Source organism: Symphalangus syndactylus, chromosome 3 (assembly GCF_028878055.3).
Source record: "Symphalangus syndactylus isolate Jambi chromosome 3, NHGRI_mSymSyn1-v2.1_pri, whole genome shotgun sequence".
Taxonomy (NCBI): Eukaryota; Metazoa; Chordata; class Mammalia; order Primates; family Hylobatidae; genus Symphalangus; species Symphalangus syndactylus.
Window position 1 is genome coordinate 51372489 of NC_072425.2, and position 20199 is coordinate 51392687.

General features: G+C 44.3%; 1 protein-coding gene across 14 annotated transcripts in view; it reads right to left on the reverse strand.

Annotated features, from left to right (window-relative positions):
- Positions 1–20199, reverse strand: part of WNK2 (WNK lysine deficient protein kinase 2) — a 132082-nt gene that overhangs the window by 26419 nt on the left and 85464 nt on the right. For 11 of the 14 annotated variants that reach the window (XM_055271895.2, XM_055271886.2, XM_063636223.1 and 8 more), the window contains 4 exons: positions 4456–5288; positions 4028–4097; positions 1671–1759; positions 888–1576 (listed from right to left, as the gene is read on the reverse strand). In XM_055271895.2, coding sequence (XP_055127870.1) covers positions 888–1576; positions 1671–1759; positions 4028–4097; positions 4456–5288 — 1681 coding nt within the window. The remainder of the gene's footprint in view (positions 1–887; positions 1577–1670; positions 1760–4027; positions 4098–4455; positions 5289–20199) is intronic. The other 3 variants (XM_055271892.2, XM_055271891.2, XM_055271888.2) reach the window with 3 other exon arrangements.

A 20199-nucleotide genomic window follows, 5' to 3' on the forward strand; every position in this document is an offset into this window, starting at 1 on the left:
AGGACAGAATAAATATTTGCTGGATGAGGGAAAGAGACGTGGAGAAAGAGAGAGGAAGAGAAAGAGGGAGGCGGGGGAGAGAGAGAGACAGAGAGAGAGAGACAGAGACAGAGACAAAGAAAGGAGAGACAGATAGGAAGAGAGTGGCAGAAACGGAGTGGCGAGAAACGAGACAAGGAGAGAAGGAATGAAAGGGGAGAGAGCGAGAGACGGGGAGAAAGGAAGAAAGAGGGAAGGAGACAGATGAGAGGCAGACAGTGAGGAAGACACATGCCTCAGTGATCCCCTGAGACATACCCTCAAGGGCAGCAGGAGGAGGCATGGCACCCAGAGAAGTCAGAAGCCAGGCAGACAGCAGGGTGGGGGCCGGCCCAGCCCGGAGGACTCTGAGTGGGAGATTGTCTACTCAAAACCACAGGGAGGCTGGGCCTGGTGGCTCACACCGGAAATCCCAGAACTTTGGGAGGCTAAGGTGGGTGGATCACTTGAGGTCAGGAGTTTGAGACCAGCCTGGCCAACATGGTGAAACCCGGTCTCTACTAAGAATACAAAAATCAGCCGGGCGTGGTGGCGGGCACCTGTAGTCCCAGCTACTCGGGAGGCTGAGGGAGGAGAATCGCTTGAACCCGGGAGGTACAGGTTGCAGCGAGCAAAGATTGCACCACTGCACTCCAGCCTGGGTGACAGAGCGAGACTGTCTCAAAATAAAATAAAATAAAATAAAAGCCTTCATCACTCCCCTGTCACCTGCTTGGCAGCTCCAAGTGGGCGCTGCTTGGCCAGGACTTCAGCCCCGACGCCAGGATTCCCTCACAACCAGGAAGTGGTGCCACGCCCTGTGGGCAGAGGTGGGGGCGGGGGCGGCGCTTCCTGCCCGCAGGACCTACTTCTCCCGCAGACTCTGCAGCTCCTTCTTTATGTCAGCATCCTCGAGCTCCGAGTCATTGTCGCTGCTAATATAGGACGACTGGGAATGGAAGGAGGTCACACTGATGGTGGGGACCTTCATACCAGCCCTGCTGGGCGTCTCAGGGCCCAGCGAGCCGGCCCGAGAAGGCCTCTGCAGGAAGGCGGTGGCCTTCTTCACAAAGTCGCCAGCCACGCTGCCACTCCCGGGCACGGACGCCTGCTTCTGCACCGGGGGTCTCGCCCGAGGGCCCTCGTCCCCGGAGTCACTGGACACGGGCTCGCCCACGCCGACCTCGATGGAGGAGGCCGTCTGCGCCCGCCGCACTGCCAGCTTCATGTCGGGGCTGGAGGGGGCCTCATCCAGGTAGACGTCGGGTGGGGCGGAGTATCTCAGGCTGTGGGGGGAGGCCAGGGTCCACTCGTCCTGAGTGCTGACTACTGAGAAACGGCCCACAGTCTTGGCTGGTGAGCTGACATCCTGCTGCTCTGGATGTTTCCGAGGGGACCCCAAAGCTCGAGCGCCAAGTGTCTGGGGGTGGCTGGCCTGGCCCCCGACTGTGGAAATGCCCATGCCACTCGGCGGAGGCTCTGCTGAGCTTTCTCCAGCGACTCCACCATCCCTGTCTGTGGACTCCACACGTGCAGGTCTCACAAAAGCAGGTGCATCCTTGGGAAACAAGCAGAGATGTAGAGGTTTCATGTGAACATCAGCACAGAGCAAACCCTGCCAACCAGCCAGGGGGTTGTCAAGCCGCCCTTACCTGGGGGGCGCTGGGGACCATACGGGGGTCTGAGGCCACCTGCCCTCCATCTCTGTCATAGCCCAGCATACTCCTGGGAGACGACTCTGCTATGGGAACATCAGAAACGTTACCGGGGCTGAAGGAGGAGGAAGAGGCAGAGATGGCTCACAGCTGACCGGAAGCAGCCCAAAGTGATCCCACGGGAGTGCCGCCAGCCAGGCAGGACAATGGGAGTGGGCACTGGGAGAAGCCAGCTGTGTGTGCTCACAGCAGTTTCGGAAACTGAAAATACTCCATGATGTCTTGGCCCCACGGCATTCTATGACAGATGCCCAATAAACCCGGGCAAGAGAAGAGGCGTCAGCCCTGGGCACCCTCGTGCAGCCAGGCCTTCTCTGTGCACCTGAAGGCCAGCACCCCGTCTCATCCCACCGTCTGATGTAAGAGGGTCCCGCAGCGCAGATCAGTGGGGCCGGGTTCCAGCCCTGCTCCCACGATGTCTCAAAAACTGTCACCCACTGCACCTGCAGCTGTTCCGGTGCTCTCCTGCAGCTTCCCCGGGAGCTGTTTCTGACCAGCTTTTCCCAGGGTTGCCGTAAAGAGGCAACCAGAAAAGCCAAGCAAGTTAACATGGGGTCCTCGCCTGAGCTGAGACCCTCATGTGGCAAAAGAAACTCGTGGGCAGGCCAGGGCATGAGCCACACCTATGTGCCGTGGGGAAGGTGGCAGCGGCGGATGGAGCCTCTGGGGAGGTTAGGGCCGCCCGCACACGTACACGTGTCTCCTTTGCACACCCCATGTGAAAACTCACAAGGGAACAACACCCAAATCAGATTCCCAAAGAACCCCAGTCCAGTCCCTGTCACGCGTCCCCAACCCGTGGGCAACACCTGACTCCCCTCCTCACATCCCTGTGGCCACCTCCGGGGCTAGGAGGCGCACTGTCAAACGCACTCTCTCTACTTCTAAATGGCTCCAACTGCCAGGAAAGGTCACTTTTGCCAAACTAGAATCCGTCTCCTTGGAGCTTCCCTCATGAGTTCCGCACTCTGGAAAGAGTACGGACTTGGAGTACAAATTGTATCAACAAGTTTATATCAACAAGTTGCAAGTCACTGAAGCTCGGTTTGCTCATCTGCCAAAGGGGCCCATGGGACGGACACATCTCACAGCACAAGGTCAGAGTCTGTGGAGCGCCACAGGCAGCCCAGCGTGGTCAGGGCTGGCACTCCAACACGACCTCTCATCTCCACCCTTTTGCGAAGACGCTCTTGCTTCTGCCCCGTCCCTCATCTTCCTCAGGCTAAACATCACCAGTTCCCCACGTGCACAGCTTCTGATCCCAGTGCCAGCTGCCCCAACCCCTCTTAAAGTCTGGCGTCTAGAAATAAATGTGGCCTGGGACTATGGGGTCCCACCTATGGGTGATGTGCGCTGAGGTTTCCATTAGGAGGCTCAGGGGAGTCCTGATTCATACTGTGCCCATCCCCCAAGAAATCCTGGGCTGAGAAGGAACCTCAGACCTCACAAGATCAGTCCAGCTCCCTTAGAAGGGACACTGAGGCATGCAGATAATGAAATGAGAAGCAAAGCAAAGGCGTTTCCACAGAGACACAGTGGCAGCCAGGAGCCACAAGGGAAAGCCCCACGGCAGGTCTTCAGGGATTGCCCTGGCACCTGGCGCTCCCAGCAGTCACAGGGCCCCCCACTGCACTGCTCTGCTATAGCTGAAGTAAGCCTGGGTTTTTGTGGGCATCTTGTAACCTTGCTGAAGAAAAGCAAGGGCTGGGGTGGGTCCACCGGAACGTGTGCAGACCCTCAGCCACTGGAGAGTCCAGGGGCTGTGACGTGTACCTGCAACATCCCAGCACCCACCAACCGGGGCTTTATCCATTTCCCCGAGGACTTCATCTCTCTGGAGTGTTAGCACGTGGTTCCTTCTAGAACTCAATAGGTTTTAATTAAGTCAGGGGCATCCAGTCTTTTGGCTTCCCTGGGCCACATTGGAAGATGAATTGTCTTGGGTCACACATGAAATACACTAACAATAACTGATGAGCTTTAAAAAATTGGAAAAAAAAAAAAAAAAAGCTCATAAGAAGCTTACCAATTTGTGTTGGGCCCATTCAAAGCTGTCCTGGGCCACATGCAGCTCATGGGCCAGAGGTTGGACAAGCTTGAATTAAATCATGACAGGCTCCTGTTGTGTCTGGGCCCTACCCTAGATGCTAAAGGATCCCTTACAGATAAAAAGATCTTTAAGAAATGCTTTTATCCCTTAAAAGATGAAAGACGAGGGTGCAGATGCAGAAGGTTCTGGGGCAAGGAAAGCGGGCAGCACCTTGTGAACGCAGGGTTCAGCAGGAAGCTGTTACCTGGCATTGATGAAGACGTGCCCTGCTCCATCACGGCCCCTCGAGTGTGGGCCAGTTCTGACTTCTCCACCTGGAGAAAGAAACACAAAAAGAGCAGAGCCGTGAGACTTGCGTGTCAGCATCTCAACAGCTGTATCTGCAAATCCACTCCCCTCGTCTCAAGCTGCCCCTGGGCTGCCCCAGCCCCTCTGTGTGCATGGATGGGGCTGAGTCATCTGACGCGGCACAAGCATGACCCCAAACAGGGGCCACTTGTTGCAAAACATGCATGGGTGAGTCAGACACACGTGGGTGGGTCACCAAGAGAGGGACGGGCCCTGAGTGAGGGCGGCTCTGCATAGCCAAGATGCCTGCCCACCCCCGGGGTCCGTGCCCGGGCTCCGGCCCCTGACCCAGGGCGGTGTCTCTGGGACAAGGCAGCTACTCACCAAGGGCTGGGGCAGCTGGGCGCGCCCTGCGACTGCCTCCTTAGGCGCTGGGGGCAGGGCCAGGTCCCCCCCACAGACCTCTGAGCGGGGCTGATCCCCTCTCAGGGGCTCCAGGGTGAAGTCTCTGTCGCCCACCTCCACAGGGGTCCCGGCTGAGGCTGAGGAGGTGGGCACGTGCTCCTGGTAGAGCAGAGTCCGCAGCTTCTCGTCCAGGCTCTTGATGGTGCTGTCCACAAAGCCCACCCTGGGGGGCGGCCCTTCCCCATCCGACTCCAGGGCCGAGGGTAGCTGTGGGGGGATGGTGGGCCCCAGGGGTGGGCTTGGGAGCTGGGAGGTGGCCAGGCTGATGGCCCCCACTGTGGCAGGAAGCAGGGGAGCAGGCTGACCCAAGGCGGGCTGTGGGGCCCCGCTGTGGGGGCTGGGCTCAGGCGCAGGAGCTGGCAGGGGCTCCCTTGGGGCACTGACGTCCCTGGTTGAGGCGGCCTCTGGAGCTGGAGTGCAAGGTGCTAGGCCCACCACAAGGGGCTGCACAGCAAGCGGGGCCTCATGAGTCTCCGCTAGTGGCTGAGAGGTCTCGAGCTCACTGGTTGGCCCCTGAGGGGTCCCTGGACCCCCTGCCTGGATGGCAGTTCCTGACGCTGGCTCTGGCATGGTGCTGGTGGCTGGAGCTGCTCCATCTTGGGGCAGAGCAGTCACAGGAGGGGAGGAGGGGGCCAAAGGGGCTGGGGGCCCCCCAGGAGGGTTGCTGGGGCCCGCCTGGCTCAGGAGCTGCTGACCGGCTAGAAAGCCAGGTTGTTCCTTCGAGGACAGCTGGTCTTTATAGGGCGCTGGATCTAGAAGAAATGGGGAAAATGCCTTTGTACCAGGGTACTCCAGTCCTATCTACCTGTTTCTTCCTTGGCTAAAAAGATGCCTTCCACGGCCTGGCCATGGCCCCAGCGTGCTGGTCTTCTCTGTTTCCTGACACACCAGGCTCCTACCTGCCTGAAGCTCAGCCCAGCCTTGGCTGCTGCTTCCTGTAACCCCTCCCACACGTCTCTGAGCCACCAGCTTCGCAACTCCAGGTCCCTGTTCCCATAGTGTCCCTTGTGGCTGAACCAGCACCACCCTTCCTTCTGTGTCTTCTGTAGTGTGTGACCATCAGCTGTGGCTGTTGCCTGTCATCTGTCTGTCCATACCCTCATCCGCACGGACAGCTCCAGAAAGATATGGCTGTTGTCTATCTTGCACTGGACAAAAGTTATTCAATGAAATTTAAAAATTAAAGAGTTTAAGTAGTGAGCTGTACACACTTCCATGCCCAAGAGTGAGCAGGAGCCTGGAACCTTCAGACCCCCAGTCTTTGGTATGGTCAGAAGCGAAGCCAGGGCTGGTCAGTGACCTTGCGGGAGGAATCCAGAACCCCAGCAGTATAACCAAGTCTCACAGCGCCTTGTGCAGGAGCTCATGGAGCCTCCACCAGGCTCACAGGGACTGCAGGCATCTGAGAGGTGGCAGGACAGTGTTTCTCAAACTTACTTGGCCTTGGAGCCGGTTTCCTTACTTGAAAATGCAACCCAACCTTTTTTTTTTTTTTTTTGAGACAGTCTGGCTCTGTCACCCAGGCTGGAGTGCAGTGGCGCAATCTCGCCTCACTTGCAAACTCTGCCTCCCGGGCTCAAGCAATCCTCCCACCTTGGCCTCCCTTGTAGCTGGGACCACGGCTGGATAATTTTTGTATTTTTCGTATGAGACTGGGTTTCACCATGTTGCCAGGCTGGTTTTGAACTCCTGGGCTCAAGCAATCCGCTGGCCTCAGCCTCTCAAAGTGTTGGGATGACAGGTGTGAGCCCCCACGCCCAGCCCACTTTGTCTTTTTAAAAAACACAAAGAAAATGAACACAAAAAAACTGTTCAAAAAATAAAAGGTGAGAATGGGGAGATTACTAGGATCCTGATGCCCTCCCTCGTGCCCCCAGACTCCCTTGGTCCCCATCCCCTTCCTGGCCCAACAAACGTAAACTAATCTGATAAGCATTTCCTCCACTGCTCTTCTTTCTGGCCTTACCGTTCGTCTATCTAAACACCATGGTTGTGCTGCACGTTCCATCAATGGAATGGTATTCTATTCTGTGGTGCCTGGCCTCTCTCACTGTGTTTGTGAGATGTGTCCTTGTTGTTTGCACAACTGCACCATGATGCATGCATCCGTTCTGTGTTGGTACTCGCTGGGCTGTGGCTGGGTGGGACCACGACTAACATTGAGGCACAGTGTGTGCAGGCCCGTGTCCCGCCAGGCATACGCCAGTGGGGAGCTGCTGGTCACTGATCCCCTTTAGCTTTATGTAAGGGTGCCAAGCTGCTTCCCCAAGCGGTAGCCAACGCCCCCACCATTGGCAGCCTCTGAGCACCCCTAGGGCTGTGTGATAGTGTCTCATTGTGGTTCCTTATTGTTTTTAGTTATGGAAAAAACATTTAAGATGAGATCTGCTGTCTTAACACATTTGTAAAAGCACGATACTCTATTGTTAACTATAGGCACTATGTTGTGTGGCAAAGCTCTAGAGCTTACTCAGCTTATGTAACTGAAACTTTATGCCCTCAACGGTAACTCCATTTCCCTCTCCCTCCAGCTGCTGGCAACTTCCATTCTGCTCTCAGCTTTGACTGTTTCTGACTTTGACTGTTTTAGATACCGCATATGAGAGGAATGAATCGTGTAGTCTTTCTGTGCCTGGCTTATTTCACATAGCATAATGTCCTGCAGGTTCATCCATGTCGTCGCAAATGGTAGTTTCCTTGTTTTTGTGGTTAAATAGTACTCCACTGTGCAAACATACCACGTTTTCTTTATCCATTCATCTGTCAAGACACTTAGGTTGTTTCCATATCTTGGCTATTGTGAATAACGATGCAATGAACACAGGAGAGCAGGTATTTCTTCCAAACCTTGTTTTCAATTATCTTGAATATATACCCAGCAGTGGGATTGCTGGATCATATGGTAGTTCTATTTTAATTTTTTGAGGAAGGTCCACATTGTTTTCCATAATGGTTGCACTAATTTACACTCACCACACTGCACAAAGGTCCCCTCTCTCCACATCCTGGCCAATACTTGCCGTCCTTTTGTTTTTGAGAGCAGTGATCTTAACAGGTGTGAGGTGATAGCTCAGTGTGGTTTTGATTTGCATTTCCCTGATAATACTTAATTCAATTGAGTACCTTCTCCTGTGTTCACCGGCCACCCGGGTATCTTCTTTTATGACACACCTGTTCAAGTCTCTTGCCTGCTTTTCTACAGAGCTGTCATTCTTTTCTTTTTAATTTGTGGTTCTTCATGATGCTGGGTAGAGAACTGACTGGGGGCTATCTGTACTACAGAATCTCTCGCTCTGTGACTTGCCTATGTGCTCGATTAGTGGTGTCTTTTGATAAACAATAGTTTTTGATTTTGATATAGTCAAATTTAAACAATTTTTAGCCAGTCTTTCCATTTGCATATTTTGTTGAACTTTAACATATGTGTTCTACCTGGGGGCCATAATGATACTGCCTCTTATTACTTCTAGGAACTTTACTGTTTTCCCTTTTACATTGAGATTCACAAGCCACTTGTTACTGAGTTTTGTGTGTGGTATGAGGATCATCTCCCTGTGCGGACAGCCTACTATCCCAACTCCTTCTGTTGAGAGGACCATCCTGTCTCCACTGTTTGACAATCGGACCTTTCTTGTCAACCATGTGTCCAAAGACATGGGCCTGCTTCCGAGCTGTCTTGACTCCATTGCTCAATTTCTCTACCCTTGTTCTAGGACCAGATTGTCTCTGTGACTCCAGGTTTATATGAGTCACAACATCCAGGAGAATGGTATCCGTCCCTTAGAAGCTGTCTTGGTTTTTACTGGTTTTTGCATTTCTGTAAAGAGTATATAATCAGTGTGTTGATGCTCATTTAGAAATTGTTAGAATCTGAATCTACAGATCTATTTGGGAAGAAGTGTTTATAATACTGAATCTTCCAGTCCATGAATATGGTACATATCTTCCTACTCATTTCTTTTTAAAATTTCTCTCAATGTTTTATAGTTTTTGGTATACAGATCTTACATACTTTTCGTTAGATTCATACACTGGTGTTTGGCATTTTTGCGTTAATATAAATTAAATTTTTCAATATTCCTTATTTTCTGATTGTTGCTGGTATACAGAAAGATAACTGCAGTCAGTACTTTGCTAACTTATTAATTCTAATTTATCTGTAAATTTAAATCTCTATGTATATAATCATGTTATCAGCAAACAGTGGTAGTTTTATTTCTTCCTTTCTAATCCTTATCACGTTGTAAAACAGTAATTGTTTTAACATCATTAGATATTGAGGCAAAATGATAAAATTATAGTGTTACCAAAAGGCCACGATTATTTCTACTTCAAAATAGAAAGAGTTTTAGCAAATGTATTCCTTGGAAATAACTGCTGTTTAGCCCAGTAATTTTATAGGTAGCGCTTCTGAGTCAAAGAAGTTATCTTGCTTTGTCCAAATTTTTAACAAAAAATAGTAATGCTAAAAGGAATATTACCTTTTATGTAACATTATATAGAATTATATTGATCAGAACAATCATTCAGCTCTGCGTGTCTACTATGTGACATGCATTATGTATTTATTTCCATTTACAGAGTGATTGATATCGGAGTAGATAATAGAAAACACCAACCTCAAGTTGGTATCAACTCAAATAAGCAAACGTTTTCTTTGGAAGACCTTGTTTAGAAATCAATAGCATTTTCTTCAAATGAAAAATAAAGTGTTTGTGACACCACTATGACACTTCCTTATATATATTTACAGAAAGTGGTCAGGGCATTGGCTCTTAAATTGGGCTGCAGGTTGGGTCCTACCCCCAGAAATTCAGATTTACCTGCATGAGGCAGGGCCTGAGCTTCTTCAATCCCATTGCTTTCCCTTCTTTTTTTTCTCCCTTTTTACCTCTCCCCCTTCCCCTCCTTTCCTGCCCACCCCCCGCTCCCCTGCAATATCTGGGACACAGGATACTGAATAGAAGTGGTGAGAATAGGCATCCTTATCTTGTTCCCCATCTCAAAGAGAAAGCATTCCACATTTCACCATTAAGAATATTTGCTGGTTTGGTTTTGTTTGTTTTTTGTAAAAATAGAATTTCCCATCTATTGGGATATAGTGAATAAATTATTTATTCAAATTAAGTGAAACCAACCTTGCATTCTGAAATCACTGCAACTTAGTAACTTGTCATACATATCTTTTCATGTATCACTAGATTTAATTTGCTACTATTTTGTTTAGTATTTTTCCAAGTGTTGATGGGAGAGGGAGAGACTGACCTTTTATCTTCCAATTTTATAATGTTCTCAGTCAGATTTTTGTGTCAAAGTTATGCTAGTTTGATAAAACAAGCTTCTTTGTTCTCTGGACAAGTTGCGTTAGATCAGAATTATTTCTCATTTAAGTATCTGTGGTAAAGCCATCAAGATGAAACTTTTCCTTATAGGAAGGTTTTTTCCGCTTATACACACCTTTGTGTGTTGACACTCACTGAGATGGAGGCCAAGGAGTCCAAACATATGTGCCTGATTTCTTTCTCACTGCCTTTTCTTCAACTATGATTTCTCTTTCCCTAACATTTGAGTGAATCCATCTTTCTCATTATCATGAACACTTCTTGGCTTTTTAACTATGCAGCATCCATTTGCTTCCTTGTTGGGTAGGGGCACTCCAAATTTCCTCTTGGGAACAACTGTCCCCTACTTTAACTCCAAGGCTATGCCTGCAATTTGGGCACAAGTCAGTGTGCATTCCAGCCACCAGCCACAACTGCTTTAGAGAATGTGTCCTTGTTCTGCATAATGGGAGTCAGGGCCAGATGTATGAAACCTTTCAAAAAGGGTCTCTATTTTCTGCTTGCGCTTAAACCTGAAAGACTATATACACACTGAGCTGTTCCAGCAATCTTGCCACCATGAAGGGTAGACATGAGAAGGCTTCTAATGACTGACTTGACTTTTTAATGTTTATAGCACCTTTCAGATTTTCTATTTCTTCTTCATTAAGTTTGGTAAGTTGTAGTTCCCTAAGACATAATCCAAAGAAATTTTCAAATTCTTATATTTATTTTAATGTTTGTAGGATTGTAGCAGTGTCCCCTGCTTTTCATCCCTAATATTGATTACTTACGTCTTCTCTCTCTCTCTCTCCTTTAGTCAGTCTCATCACAGGGGGCTTACTAATGCTATGAGCCATTTCAAAGAAGCATTGCTAAGCTCTGTTGATACTCTATTGTATTATTTGTTTACTATTTCATTAATTTATGTTCTTATCTATTTTACTTTCTCCTTTATTTGGGTTCCATTTTCTCTTATGCTAACTTTTTGCACTAAATACTTTTATTACTATCAGACTTTTCTCCTGTCCAATATATGCATTTAAAGGCTACAAAGTTTCTGCTCAATATGCTGTTAACTGCATCTCACAAATTTTGATATGTAATATTTTCATTAGCATGATGTTCATATCATCATTCAGAATGTTTTATTAGTTTCCATTGTAATTCCTTCTTTGCCTAATGAGGTATTTATAAATGCACTGCTTAACTATCAAATGTGGACATTTTCTAGTTATCTTCTAGTTAATGAATTTGGGTTTACTTCCAACTTTAATCAAAAGCATGCATCAAGTGATTTTGATTCTTTGAAACTTGTTGAGATTTGTTTTGGGTCTGCGTAAGGTTAAATTAAAAATATTCTGTGTGCATGAAAAAAACAGTGCATTCTTCAGCTACTGAGTACAGTGTCCTATATATTTAAGATACTAATTCTGTGGTTGAAATTTTCTCTATCCCTACTGAGTGTCTCCCTATTCCAAAAGTTGAAATCTCCCATGATGACTGTAAATTGCTCCATTTGTTTTAGTTGTGTTAATTTTTACTTTATGCATTTTGAGGCTTTATTACTAAATATAAGTAAACATTAAATTATTATATCTTCCTAGCCAGTTGAATCTTTCACCATTACATTTTTGCCTTAAAATCTACATTGATATAAAAATATAGACATTAGCTTTCTCTTGGTTAGTATTTATGTACTCTTTTTCCATTCTTTTTACTTTTAATCTTTTTATAATCTTATGTCTTAGTTTGTTCTGTTTTTCACTTTTGAGAATCTTTGAGATTTAGTCCATTTACATTTAATTACTGATCTACTTGGGTTAAAACTAGCATCTTACTAAAGATTTCTATGTGTTCTCCATGTTCGGTGTTGCTGTTTTTTCCCTTCCTTGCCATATTTTAAAAAATTCCTTCCCCACCTGCCCCCTCCACCACAAGTGTGGAGGTTATCTGCTATTCTACGAGTCTCACAGGGATTACTCTAGAGACTATCATTTGCATTCTTGATTTGGCTCTCTGCCCAGGCAACATGGAATCCTGGAGCCCTTTAAGTGCATTTCCTGCCTCCTGATAAATATGCCCCATTTTCATGCATTTTAACATGCCAAACATTTTAAACCTCAAGACATTATTTTTTCATCCAGTCAAAATTCACTTAGATCTATTCATACATTTATAATTCCAACAGTTTTTGTTCCTACCTGCATTCTGGCCTTTCACCTGCGGTCATTGCTCTTCTGTCTAAAAACATTCCCTTTAGTATTTCTTTAATTGAGCTGTGAAGGTGATGACTGTTTTTCTCTTCATTTCATCTTCATGGAAGTCAGATCCTTTCACCGATATTTGAGGTTGGGGCTTATTTCCTTTAGCACTGCGAGAACAGCACTATTCCTTGTCCACTGGCATATGTTATCTGTACTGAGAAAGGGGCTTCCAAACCTTTAAAGGACCTGTTTTTTCTTGGGCATCCTTTAAATTTTCCCATGTGCCTTTGATTTTCAGAACTTTATGATATATGTAAGTGAGGATTTCTTTTTTAACTTACAGAGTTTGGAAGTTTCTTGAATTAGTGGCTTCATGCCTTCCAATTCTCTGCATTATCTCTTCAAACTTGTTTTTGCTGCACTCTCTTGCTTTCTGGGACTCCAATTACATGAGTGTCTGACCATCTCACTGTAACCTCTATATTTCTTAGCACCTCTTTTCTATTTTCTACTGTTTTCATTATCCTTATGTTACTTTAGTTTCTTTAGAGCTACCTATTTAGCTTGCTGATTCTCTCTCTGGCAGTGTACAAACCATCCTCTGATGTCTTAATTTTAACTAATGTATTTTTCAGTTCTACAACTTCCATTTAGCTCCTTTTTTTTTGGCATAGTTTCTAATTCTTTGACAAAAATTTCTATCTAGTCATTTGTTTCTTTTTAATGCAGTAGGCAAACTTAGTTCTCAGTCTGATAACTCCACCACTGGGAACCTCTGCTGGCATGCTCTGTTACTGCTGTTTGGATCTTAATAGCTTTATTTAGGTATAACTGCTACAATAAGTTGCCCATACCTAAGTTTTGACACAGGCATATAAGTAAAATCATCACAATCAATCTAATGAACATAGTCATTGCCCTCCTGGATGTTTCCTTGTGAACCTTGTGTCTGTTCTTCCCTCTCCTTTCCTGCCACGCTTTGTTCCCAACTACTGATCTGCTTTCAGCCACCACAAATAACTGTGCATTTTCTAGAATTTTATATATGTCCAATCACATGGCAAGCATTTCTTTCTTGTGTCTTTTCATTCAGCATAATTATTCTGAAAATCATCCATGCTGCAATGTGTATCAACAATTGATTCCTTTTTACTGCAGAGTAGCATTATAGTGTATGGATAGACCACAAAGTGTTTCACAAAGGCACATGGAAAAATTCAAAGAATGTTAGAGAAAAAACAGGTTCTTTAAAGGTTTGGAAGCTTCTGCTACAGTACAGACAACATATGCCAGTAGACAAGGAATAGTGCTGTCCTCACAGTGCTGAAGAAAATAAGCCCCAGCCTCAAATCCTGGGGAAAGGATCTGACTTCAATGAAGATGAAATTAACACAAAAGCATTCATCAGCTGCACATTTCAACTCAGAAAATGAGAAGGACAGACACCTGAGCCGTTTCCAGGTCTTGACTATTATCAATAACGCTGCTATGAACATTCCTTTGCAGTGTACAGGCATCTGTTTTAACTGATTTTGGTTAAGTACACAGAAATAAAATGGCTGGATCACATGGTATCTGCACATTTACTTTTTAAAGAAATTACCAAACTGTTTTCCAAAGTGGCTGTACTATTTCATACAGTGCATAAGAGTTCCAGCTCCTCCACGGCCTCGCCAACACATGATCTGTTGAAGTTTAGTTATTTTAATAGTGTACGGTGGTGTCTCATTGTGGTATAATTTGCATTTCCCTACTGAATAACCATCTTTTCATACACCCCTTTGGCATCCACATATCTTTGGTGAAGCATCTGTACCAACCTTTTCAATAGATCGTTTATTTTCTTACTACTGTCTTTTGAGAGTTCCTGGTATCTGGATACAAGACCTTTATCACATATGTGCTTGGAAAATATTTTCTCCTAGTCTCCAGCCTATGTTTTCATTCATTTTGTGTCTGTCAAGGAGTAGACAGCTTAAACTTTGATGAATTCAGTTTACTAATTTTTTGTTTTACAGATGATGCTTTGATGTTGTATCTTAGAAATCTCTGCTGACCCAAGGTTACACAAATTTTCTCCTAGGTTTTCTACCATAAGTTTCACAGTTTTCAGTGTTACATTTAGGTCTACATTCTATTTTGAGTGGATTTTTGTATATAGTATGCAGTATGAATAAACATCCTTTTTTTTTTTGTATAAGGATGATCAACTGTTCCAAAGCTGAAAAGATTGTCCTCTCTTCCCTGAAAGTCATTTAAATGTTTATCAAAAACTAAATTATCTGTAGGTTGTGTGGGTTGATTTCCAGACTATTTCATTTTGTTGACCTATCTGTCTTTGCATCAATACCACATTGTCTTGATTACCGTAGTTTTGTAATAATTATTGAAATCTGGTATTGTTAGTTCTCTGATTTAGTTCTGTTTCCAATTTTCCATGTTCTTTGTGTTTTCATGTGAAATTCAGAGTTGGCTTCTCAGTTTCTACAAGACTGCTGGTCTTCTGACTGCAGCTCATTGGCTCTGTAGGTCAATTTAGGGAGAATTAGCACTGTAACAATACTGTGTCTTCTGACCCATGAACAGGGCACTTGTTTGGATCTTCTTTAATTTCCATGAGCATTGTTCTGCCATTTTCACTGTACAGATCTTGCACATATTCTGTCAGGTTTAACCCTAAATAATCCATACAAAAATTTTTTTTAGAATTTCCATCTTTGATTGTTGTTAGCATACAGAAATACAACAGCTTTTCATATATTGATCATGTATCTTACTACCCAGCTCACTTACTGATTCTAGTTGTGTTGGGGATTCCATTTGTTTTTCCATACAAACATGTTTTCTGTAAATAAAGATGGGTTTAGTTCTTCCTTTTAAATCTGGATGCGTTTTATGCCCTTTTCTTAGGAACTGCCCAGAAGGTCCAGTAAAATGAGGAAGAGAGGTGGAAGAACAGACATCCTCACCTAGTTCCCGATCTTTGGGGGATGCTTTTCGGCTGTTCACCATTAAGTATGATGTTGCCTGTAGGATTTTGTATATTCCCTTCATCAGGTTGAGGAAGTTCCTTTTGATTCCAAGTCTTCTGAGGACGTTTATAATTGTTGGGTTTTGTCAACCGCTTTTTCTGCATTTATTGAGACAACCATATGAATTGTTTTTGTTTGTTTTCTAGTTGATCAGTATGGTGAATTACACTTCTATAGCTTTTTGAACATATGAACTACAGTTATAGTAACTGTCTTAATGTACTTAATCTGCTAATCCTAATGTCTGTATCAGTTATGGTTTGGTTTAGAAGGTAGGGTTTTTCTTATGTTATCCTGTCTCATAATTTGGATTGGATGCCAGATAACGTAAAATTTAACATATTGGGTGCTGGATGAATTTGTATTCCTATAAACATTCTTGAAGTGTGTTGTGGGATGCAGTTAAGTTACTTTGAAACAACTTTATCTTCTCAGATTCTGCTCTTAAGATCTGACAGGTGAGATAAGAGAAGCACTTAGTCTAGGGCTAATTATCCTCCAGGACTGAGGCAAACCCCTTTTTTGTACTGTACCCAAAACCCCTTGAATTACAAGGCTTTCCAGCTGGCTGGCAGGAACAGACATTCCCAGGCCTGTGTGAGTTCCCAGGTCCACTCCCTCTGATCCTTCGTGGTGGGTCATTCCTCAGCCTGGGTGAGTTTCCTCACACACAGTGCTCTGCTAAATCATCCAGGGGAATCACCCGTTATCTTCAGACTCTTCTCTCTGCAGCTCTCTCCTCTCCAGAACTCCGCCTTGGAAATTCTTGACATTTGGGTCTCTCCACACTCTCAGCTTGGCCTCCTCACTCCACAATCTCCGAAGTTCTGCCTGGGCTCTTCCTTCCCTGCTCGGAATAGAGACTTTTTCAAGGCAGTAGGCTGAGATAACTGTAGTGACTTTTTTTCAGTCTTGCAGGGTCCTTCACTGACTGATGTTTGAAGCCTTGAAAAAAAACATTGTTATATAAATTTTGAATGCTTTTTAAGTTGTTTTCTGAAGGAAAACAAATCTAGAGCCTATTATTCCATCTTGGCCTAAAGCAGAAGTACAAGGGCCCTTTTTATTGTTGGTGGTTTCTGCTGCTTCTATTTTATGCTATCTCATTTCTGTCTCATTATCTGCCTGGCCATCTTTTTCAACACATGTAAACTTAAAAGAACTTTAAAACTTACCATACAGTAAAATTAACTTTTTCTTTAGGGGTAGAGTTCTATGAGTTTTGACAAACATGTATCCATTTAGTTACCAACACAATCAGGATAGAAAACAATTCCATCACCATAAAACACCTCCTCGCATGTTCCCTATATAGGAACACTCTCCTAATCTCTGGCAAGCACTGACCCTGTTCCTTATCATTATAGTTTAGCATTTTAGAATGTCATTATAAATGGAATTATACAGTAGGAAGCCTTTTGAGATTAGCTTCTTTCACTCAGTTTAAGGCCTTTGAGGTTCACCCATGTTGATCAATTTACCAATGATATATTCGTTTTTCAAAGTACCATAGTTTTTATCTATTCACCCACTGCAGGAAAACTGGGTTGTTTCCAGTTTTGGCAATTGGGTAATTATGAGTAAAACTACAATCGTTCATACATAGGTGTTTAAGTGAACATAAGTTTTCATTTTTCTAGGGTAAAAACTGAGTAAAATTGCTATGACATACAGTAAGGATATCTTTTATAATAAACTGCCTAGCTGTCTTCCAGAATGGCTATACCATTTTACATCCCCCCAGAAATGCATGAGTTACAGCTGTTCCACAGCCACACCCAGATTTGATGCAGTCAGTCTAGTCATTCTAACAGGTGTGCAGTGATGCCTCCCTGTGGCTGCTTTAATTTGCATTTCCCCAGTAGTCAATAATATTGAACAACTCTTCATGTACTTAATTGCCATCCTTATATCCTCTTTGGTGAAGTGTCTGGTCATCTGCTCAAGTGAGTTGCTCATTTTTTTTTTTTTTTTTTTTTTTTGAGATGGAGTCTAGCTCGTTCACCCAGGCTGGAGTGCAGTGGCGTGATCTCAGCTCACTGCAACCTCTGCCTCCCGGGTTCAAGCAATTCTCTGCCTCAGCCTCCCGAGTATCTGGGATTACAGGTGCCTGCCACCACGCCTGGCTAATTTTTGTATTTTTAGTAGAGATGGGGTTTCACCACCTTGGCCAGGCTGGTCTTGAACTCCTGACCTCGTGATCCACCCGCCTCAGCCTCCCAAAGTGCTGGGATTACAGGCGTGAGCCACTGTGCTCAGCCGAGTTGCTCACTTTTTATGCTCATTTTACTGTTGAGTTTTGAGAATTCTTTACATATTCCTGGCACAGACACTATGTTGGATATGTGATTTGCCATTATTGGCTACCAGTCTGTAGCTTGTCTTTTCATTCTCTTAACAGTAGTTTTCACAGAGCAAAAGATTTTAATTTTGACATTGTCTAATGTATCCATTTTTTCTTTTATACATCATACTTTTGGTGTCAGGTCTAAGAACTCCTGCCTGGCACAGATCAAAAAGATTTTTCTCCAATGTTTCCTTGTAAAAGTTATACAGTTTCTGCATTTTACATTTGATCCACTTTGAATTAAGTTTTGAGTAAAATGTGAGGCTTAGGGTAAAGGTTCATTTTTCTGCATAAGGATGACCAATTGTTCCAACATCTATTGAAAAGATGATCTCTTCTTGGATTGCTTTTACATCTCTGTCAAAAAAATCAAATGGCCATATTTGTGTGGGTCTATTTCTGGGCTCATTCTGTTCCACTGATGTACCAATCCGTTTGCCAATATTATACTGTCTAGATTACTCTAACTTTATAGTAAGCTTAATATTCAGTAATGTGATCCCTCTAACTTGATTCTCCATTTTCTTTTTTTTTTTTTTTTTTTTTTGAGACGGAGTCTCGCTTTTTCACCCAGGCTGCTCACTGCAAGCTCCGCCTCCTGGGTTCACGCCATTCTCCTGCCTCAGCCTCTCCGAGTAGCTGGGACTACAGGCGCCCGCCACCACGACCGGCTAATTTTTTGTATTTTTAGTAGAGACGGGGTTTCACCATGGTCTCGATCTCCTGACCTCGTGATCCGCCCGCCTCGGCCTCCCAAAGTGCTGGGATTACAAGCGTGAGCCACCGCGCCCAGCCTGATTCTCCATTTTCAAAACGATTTTAGCCATTTCTATTTCCTTTGTACTTCCATATAAATTTTAGAATGTCAATATCTACAAAAAGTAATCTGCTTTAATTTTTTTACTGCAATGCATCTACAGATCCATCTGGGGAAAAGTGACATTTTTACTATGTTGAGTCTTCCAATCCACGAACACAATATGCTTCTCTATTTAGTTAGGTAACCATTTCATCAGTACTTTGTAGTTTTCAGCATACAGATTCTGCATGTTTTGTTAAATTTGGATCTATGTATATCCTTTTAGGGGGAGCTATTATAAATGGTAGAGCCTTCAAATTTTGGGTTTTCAATTGTTCACTGCCAGTATATAGAAATACTGAGGTATTTTTGTATGATGACTGCATATCCTATGGTACTGCTAAACTCACTTATTAGTTCTAGGAGTTGTTGCTGTTGAATCCATGTCATCATCTACATATGAAATCATGTTATCTGCAAATAAGATAGTTTTCTTTCTTTTTAATCCACATGCCTTTCACTTCTGTTTCTTGCTTGTCTTTCAGTCTGACTAAGACAGTTCAATGCTGAATAAGGTAGGTGAAAACATATTCTTGCCTTGTTTCTCAATCTTAAGGAGAACACATTTGGTCTAAATATGCTGTAAACAGTGGGTTTTTATGGTGTGGGTGTGTGTGTGTGTGTTTTAAATTAATCAGACGGAAGAAGTACCTTTATTTTCCTAGTTTGCTAAGAATTATTATTATTATTTTTAAGATACCTGGGTCTTGCTATGTTGCCCAGGCTGGAATGCAGTGGCCATTCACAGGCACAGTCTTAGCACACTGCAGCCTCGAACTCCTGGCCTCAAGTGATCCTCTTGCCTCAGCCTCCCAAGTAGTTACAACTATAGGCATGTGCAATTGTGCCTGGCTTGTTTGCCAAGGATGTTTGTCATGAAAGAATGTCGTATTTAGTTAAATGATTCTGCTGCGTCAACTGTTATGATCATATGTTTCTTCCTTCTTTAGACTGTTAATATGGTGGACTGACTCTTCAATATTGCTCTCCCAGCATATACCCACTTTTTCATGGCACACTGTCCTTTTAATATAGTGCTGAATTTGACTTGCTAATATTTTGAGAATATTTGCCCTCTATGTTCATGAGACTCATTAGTCTATCATTCTCTTTTTTGGTACTGTCTTTGGCTGGTCCTAAAATCAGGGCAGTGCTGGCCTCGTAAAATTATCTGGGAAGTGTTCTTTCCTCTTCTATTTTCTGGAAGAGATTTTGTGGAAGTGGTATTGGTGTTGAATCTCTTTTAAATGTCTGGCAGAGTTCACCAGTGAAACTATTTGGGCCTGGAGAATTCTTTTTGGGGAGATTTTTAACTACAAATTCATTATTAAAAGAATGAATTTAAAAACAGGTACAGGGCTATTCGGATTATCTATTTTATCTTAGATGACTTTTAGTAGTCTATGGCTTTTGAGGAATTAGTCTCTTTCACCTAAATTGTTTAATTTCTGTCTGTAGGCTTGTTCAGACTATTGCAGTATTATCCTTTTATCCTTTATCTAGAGTAATATACCTCTTTTATTCCTGATATTGGTCTTTTATGTGTTTTCCTTTTTTTTTTTTTTTTGAGACAAGAGTCTTGCACTGTTGCCCAGGCTGGAGTGCAGTGGCATGATCTCGACTCACAGCAAGCTCCGCCTCCTGGGTTCATGCCATTCTCCTGCCTCAGCCTCCCGAGTAGCTGGGACTATAGGCGCCCACCACCACGCCCAGCTAATTTTTTGTACTTTTAGTAGAGACGGGGTTTCACTGTGTTAGCCAGGATGGTCTCAATCTCCTGACCTTGTGATCTGCCCGCCAAAGTGCTGGGATTACAGACGTGAGCCACCTCGCCTGGCCTTATGTGTTTTCTGTAGTATTGGTATTTTGTTTTTTCCTTGCAGTCTTACTAGAGGTT